This window comes from Chrysochloris asiatica, unplaced genomic scaffold (genome assembly GCF_000296735.1).
Source record: "Chrysochloris asiatica unplaced genomic scaffold, ChrAsi1.0 scaffold00215, whole genome shotgun sequence".
Classification (NCBI taxonomy): domain Eukaryota; kingdom Metazoa; phylum Chordata; class Mammalia; order Afrosoricida; family Chrysochloridae; genus Chrysochloris; species Chrysochloris asiatica.
Genome location: NW_006408733.1, coordinates 3,558,413 through 3,565,059, shown reverse-complemented (window position 1 = coordinate 3,565,059; position 6,647 = coordinate 3,558,413). Strand labels below are relative to the sequence as shown.

At 40.6% G+C, this 6,647-nt stretch overlaps 1 protein-coding gene across 2 annotated transcripts in view; it reads right to left on the bottom strand.

Annotated features, from left to right (window-relative positions):
- Positions 1-5,297: 5,297 nt before the first annotated feature.
- Positions 5,298-6,647, bottom strand: part of P4HA2 (prolyl 4-hydroxylase, alpha polypeptide II) — a 39,661-nt gene continuing 38,311 nt past the window's right edge. For both annotated transcript variants that reach the window (XM_006872929.1, XM_006872928.1), the window contains one exon: positions 5,298-5,774. In XM_006872929.1, the coding sequence (XP_006872991.1) occupies positions 5,704-5,774 (71 nt within the window). In that variant the 3' untranslated portion in view covers positions 5,298-5,703. The remainder of the gene's footprint in view (positions 5,775-6,647) is intronic.

Below are 6,647 nucleotides of genomic sequence, written 5' to 3'. Positions count from 1 at the left end.
TCTGCAGGAGAAAGATGAGGCGTTCTGCTCCTGTAAAGATTTATAGCCTCAGAAACCCTGTGCAGGGTCACTATGAGTCGGAACCGACTCCACGGTACTTAACAACAACAACATACTTACTGAGTTATGGTTTTAGAGGAGAATACTGAAAGTGTCATGGGCTGCCAAAAAAGTCAATAGTCCGTTTTGGAAGACGTGCAGCCAGAGTGCTTCTTGGAGGCCAACATCACCAAACTTCATCTTTCATACTTCAGACATATTGTCAGGAGGTACCAGTCACTGGAGAAGGATATCATGTTTGGTAAGGTGGAGAGTCAGAGAAAAAGAGGAAGACCCCACTCTTTTTTTTTAGTGACTCCATTCAAGCCTGGCAACAGTAGTGAGGTTGGCCCTGGACTGGGCAGTGTTTTGTTTTGCTGTGCATAAGGTCGCTATGAGTCTGTACTGACTCGATGGCACCTAACAACAACAAATATTTACTGATAAGGAGCTCTGGTAGCATAGTGGTTACAAGTCAGGCTACTAACCTTAGGGTCAACAGTTTGAAACTATCAGCCGTTGCGTGGCAGAATGATGAGGCTTTCTGCTTCCATAAAAGTTTACAGCCTCAGAAACCCTATTAGTCAGAACTGACTCTATTAGTCGGAACTGACTCCACACCACACAATCACCACCACCATCATATTTACTTGATGAAGATCAAAGAACACAGCCTTCAGTATGGGTTGTGTTTCAATGTAAAGAAAACAAAAATCCTCACTACTGGAACAATAAATAACATCATGATAAATGGAGACAAGACTGAAGCTGTCAAAGATTTCAGTTTGCTTGGATCCACCATCAACACTCATGGAAACAGCATGGAATTAAATGACATACTGCATTAAGCAAATCTGCTATACAGACCTCTTTAAAGTGTTCAAGAGCTAAGATACAAGTTTGAGGACTAAGGTGTGTGCCTGACCCAAGCCATGGTATTTTCAATAACCTCATATGCTTATGAGAGTTGGACAGTGAATAAGGAAGACAGGAATTGATGTATTAGAGCAGAATAATAAAAGTACCATGGACTGCCAAAGGAACAAACAAATCTGTGTTGCGAGAAGTATAATTAGAATACATCTTAGACTGCAGGATGGCGAGACTTTGTCTCTACTATTTCAGACATATTGAAAGACATCATGCTAGGTAAAGTAGACGGCAAGTGAAAAAAATGAAGTTTCCCCCACCCCCCCACCCCCCAATGAGATGGCCTGGAAAAGTGGCAGTAGCAATAAACTCAAGCTTAACAATGATTGTGAGAGTGGCACAGGACCAGGCAGTGTTTCATTCTGTTGTGCATAGGATTGCCGTGAGTGGGAACTGACTCAACAGCATCGAACAACAAAAAAATCTGTGAGAAAATAAAATTCTGTTTGATAAAACCACCCACTTGTGTTATTTCTGTTATAGCAACACTAAGAGCCTAAGACAGGCACCAAACCAAGTGAATACGGAAGACTGGAGAATTGATGCATTTGAGTTATGGTGTTGGAGAAGTATATTAAAGGTACCATGAGCTTCCAGAAGAACAAACAAATCTGTGTTGGAAGAAGTATAACCAGAATGCTCCTTAGAATCCAAGATGGACAGACTTTGTCTCCCATACTTCAGACATATTATCAGGAGGCACCAGTCCCTGGAGAACATCATGCTTGGAAAAGTAGAGGGTCAGTAAAAAAGAGGAAGACTCCCAATGAGATGGATTGGCACAATGGCAGCAACAATGGGCTCTAGCTCAGCAATTGTGAGGATGGCACAGGACCAGGTAGTATTTTGTTTCATTGTACAGCTCATGTGGGCTAATACCATTGGCTACTTAGGCAGGGTGTCCCTAGGAATGAAATAGATGGGAAACCTACTAAATACATACTTGATTTGTCCAAGGGAAAGAATTCAAGTTCAAGTGAATGACAATCTAATTTCCTAGGTAGATGCAGTTCTAATGGCTTCCACTTGACTTTTCCTACCATAAAATCCCCTATTCTACATATCAGGAATCCAATGTGGGGGTTCTATCAGTTGCTGAGAATGTCTATCCCAATTATGCATTCTGGAACTGGGGCAATCACTACAGGATGAGTTTAGGGACCCACTAGGAACCACAGTGAGACGGACCTTAGCTAAGGTTCCATTAATAACTTGAGCCCCATATGCTCCCACTCTGACTGGTGGTCCACAGTAATGTTTTGGGTCTCCTGGGATTAGTGTCAATTCAATCAGTCTCTAGTAATCCTGGAAAAGTCTGAATATCCCCCCTCCTCCCTCCAATGAACTGTCACTCTTGTAAAAAGCCATAGACCCTTTTGGGAAAGGCTGGGAGAAAGACTAACAGTATGAATTTCTTCTGATCACAAATAGGGGTATTTTGTGTATTAACATTTGCCATGGATTGGCAGCATCCTCCTAATTAACAGAAGCTTAATTATCAGTGTCATTAAAACTAGTCAGACTTGAGAACCAATTTAGAAAATCCATCCTTATGATTATCTTTTTCTAGAACCAAATGTCTTAGGCTGGATTCTCTAGAGAAGCAAAACCAGTGAAGTTTGTAAACCTCTATGCATATATATAATTATATATACAAGTCAGGTAAGAAGGCAAGTTGCTGATGCCCCCCATGATCTGCAGGTCACTGGCTCAAGTCTAAAGAACCAGAGGACAAACCTGGGGCAAGACCCAGACCCAGCAGCGAGCAAGCAAGCCTTGCCTGAGTATCCAATATATTGGAAACAGGGCACATCCTGAGGAAGCTTCCCTTCAACTGCTCATAGCGGACCTCATCATAGAGTTGATTGCATTATATTAGATCTTATCATAGGGGGCATAACTACATCTCAACTGCCAAACCATTGAGAATTCTGGCCCAGTCAAATTTACACAAAACCTTAACTATCACAATGAGCACGATGTCCTTCTCCAGTCCCTCCTGACATTATGAGACAGAAATTCTAACCATCCCCTTTTCTAAGGAAGTATTCTGCCTGTGCTCCTTCTAAAACAGATGTTTGTTCTTACGGCAGTCCCTAGTATATCCAATATTCTTTGCCAACACCATAATGCAAAGATTTATTATTCTATCTCCTTTATTTATTGTTCAGCTTCCACATGTACATGAAGCAACTGAAAATACCATGACTTGGGTCAGGCACGCTTTAGTCCTCAAAATGACATCTTTGCTTCTTAACACTTTAAAGAAGGTTCTTGCAGATTTTTCCAGCTCAAATTGTCATTTAATTTCTTGACTGCTGCTTCTATGGACATTGTGAATCCAAGTAAAAATAAATTATTGACAATGCCTATCTTTTCTCCATTTATAATGGCCCAGTTGTGAGATTTTTATTTTATGGAATGGTGCAATTCATCCATCAGAAAGTGATTCAAGTCCTCTTCACTTTCAACAAGCACAATTGTGTCACTTGCAGATTACAGTTATTAATGAATCTTGCTCTAAACTTGAGGTCGCTGTCCTTCATATAGTTCAGTGTCTTGGATTATTTGCTCAACATCTAGACTGAATAGCATGGTGAAAGGATACAGCCCTGACGTACACCTTCCCTAATTTTACCCCCTTATTTTGTTCAAATGACTGCCTCTTGGTCTATGTACAGGTTCCATATGAACACAATTCACTGTTCTGGAATTCCCATTCTTCACAATGTTATCTACAATTTGTTATTTTCCACACAGTTGAACCCCTTTACATAGTCAGTGAAGCACAAGTAAACATGTTTCTGGTATTCTATGTTTTTTTAGCCAAGATCCATCTGACATAGTAATGACATGTGGCAATGACTCAAGACAGACACAGAACACATCATGTTCTGCATTGAATTTCTGGCAGTTCTCTGTGGGTGTACTGCTACCATATAAAACTTACATTCAACAAAATTTTACTTGCATGCCGTACTGATTTTTAAAAATATAATTTCTGTAGTATGTTGAACCATGTATCTTTGGAATGGGCACAAACATGGATCCTTTCAGATTTCTAAATTTCTTGGCCTAAATGTGTGAGCATTCCTGCATTGCACCTTTTTGTTGAAACATCTCAATTGGTATTTCATTAATTCCTGGAGCTTTGCTTTTCACCAGTGTCTTCAATACCACTTGGACTTGTTGAGACAGCAAGAGAAGGAGATGGGCTGTTTGGTTTATTGCCTCCATGGCCATGAAACCAGAACTGGATGGTGTTCAGCTACCATTACTGAATAATTTGATCAAAAATCTTATAGAAAAAAAAAAATCCTATAGAAGATTCCTGATTTAAAAGAGGAAATGCAGAAAAAATTTTTTCACATTCTCATGGACTCCATACTTTCTGGAGTCAAGAAAGCTGGACAAATTCTGAAACTATTACCCTGACATTTAACTTTAAGTCTTAACCCAAAGAGCTTAGATAAGCTAGTAAAATATGTCTGCCTTGAGCACTACGCTCTTTTAGCATCAGTTTAATCCAAAAACCAAACCCGTTACCACTGAGTCAATTGTAACTTACAGTGATCAACAGCCCCATAGGATTTCCAAGCCTACAATCTTTACAGAAGCAGACTGACACATCCTTCTTCCATAGAACAACTGTAGGTTCAAAATGTCCTTTTTTGTGGTTAGCAGCTGAGCCCAACTTGAAAGACAATGTAGAAACCTTTGGGGGCAATGAGTTTACACTAATAGGGGAGGAACAACCCAGAATGGCTGTATAACTAGAAGACTGTAATCAATGTCACTGAATTATACATGCAGTAATGGTTGAATTGGTGTATGTTTTGCTGTGTATGTTTGCAACAAATATGGTTGGTTGGTTTTGTGCTGTGGAGTTGGTTCCGATTCATGGCGACCCTGTATAGGGTTTCCAAGCTATAAATCTTTAGGGGAGCAGAAAGCCTCATCTTTCTCCTGCGCAACAGCTAGTAGTTTCAAACTGCTGACCTTGTGGTTTGCAGTCTGATTCGTAACCACTACACTACCAGAGCTCCTTTTTGCAACAAATACATTATTTTTTAAAATTTCAAATTATAACAGTATTACAACCATGAACATATATGCTTTCTATGTTCTCTGGGACATGGACTATTTTACTCATTTTCCAGAAAAAGACACAAGCTTTGTGAAAACACAGTGTTTAATGAGGTCTAGAAGCCAAGGGCAGGGTTCTTTCCACTTACGCATTCATTATTCAGACACTGCCTAAACAGGATTAATGCATGGGAAATGGTAAACTTGATAAAAGCTCTTTAAAAATACTACAAACAAGGCTCTTTAAGGCTTTTGGCAGGGACATTTTATTTTTTGGTTAAAGCCACAATTGATAAAAATGTCATAAAAACAAACATGTAAACAAGATATCAGAACTTTGGTTCACTGAAACATCTCACACCTAAAACATCTGAGGTACAAAGGCACCTTGCTAGGTGCTAGACAGCCTGATTTCTGTTGCAGCCACTCCGACTCTGCCTTTGAGGACCAGAGATGGTACAGGCTGAACAGAGAGGCTAACTAGGTTGGTAGAGACCCAGGTCACCCAGGATTCTACCCTCTGTGCCAGATAGTCACTCCTCCTCAGACCCACCTCGCTGGGGCTGGACCATATAAAGGCATCTGTCATACGGAATTTGAAAACAACATGAGCTGCGGGGCCAGGAAGGGGAAGGGCAGAAAAGGAGGTCAGTCAACTTCTGTTGATCCACAAGGCCTCAAGAACTCCTGTCCTCGTTCATGGAACCACTTATTGGAAACTGCAACAACAGAAAGAAGGTATGTTACAATCCTACTGGTTTACACAGCAGTCAAAATAATGACCCCTGTACTGGGCTCTGTGACTGAACCTGAAGAAGACATAGTCCTAAGCTTCTTGTGCTGGTAAGCAAGACAGATGTAGTAGCAGGTTGTTGTACAAAATCCTGCCAGTGACACTAGATATGTATGTGCAGGCCACCGTGGGAGCAGAGCCAAGGGACATCTAATCAGGTAGACCCCAGAGTTAGGACATGAAGTTAATCTGAGAGAAAATGGTCATAGCAAGACAATTCACATATCAAAAGTGCCCCAGGCAGGGGGGACAGGATGAGACCCCAAGAAACTTGGTATTATTAAATGTGGTGGGAATTGAAGCAGGCTGTGAAGATGAAGGAGTTAATCAGGAGTTAATCAAGACTGCAGAGTGCTTGGAACATCTACCTCAGGGGCTGTGTGCTGTGGGGACGAGAGTGACAGCTGTCTCCTAAATCCCTGTGTCATGTGAACCACTATTTCATTCCTCAAATGCTTCCTTCAGATGTTTTCATAATAAATAAAACCAAGTATGTTCTAACGCATTACTGAAGTAACTATTGCTGTTGGTAAGTGTCATCAAGTTGGTTCTGGCCTACAGCGACCCTGTATAAAGTTTCCAACGAGCGCCTGGTGAGTTTGAACTGCCGACCTTGTAGTTCAAACCAACTTTGTACTCCAGCGCATTAATCCACAGCGCCACATGTTTAAATATAAATTTTAACATTTAATTCTTTTTTTAAAATGTTTTTATTTTGGATTGAGTGAAAGTTTACAGGGCACATCATCAGCTTCACATTCAACCATTCATATAGCTTGTTTCATTACATTGATTATTA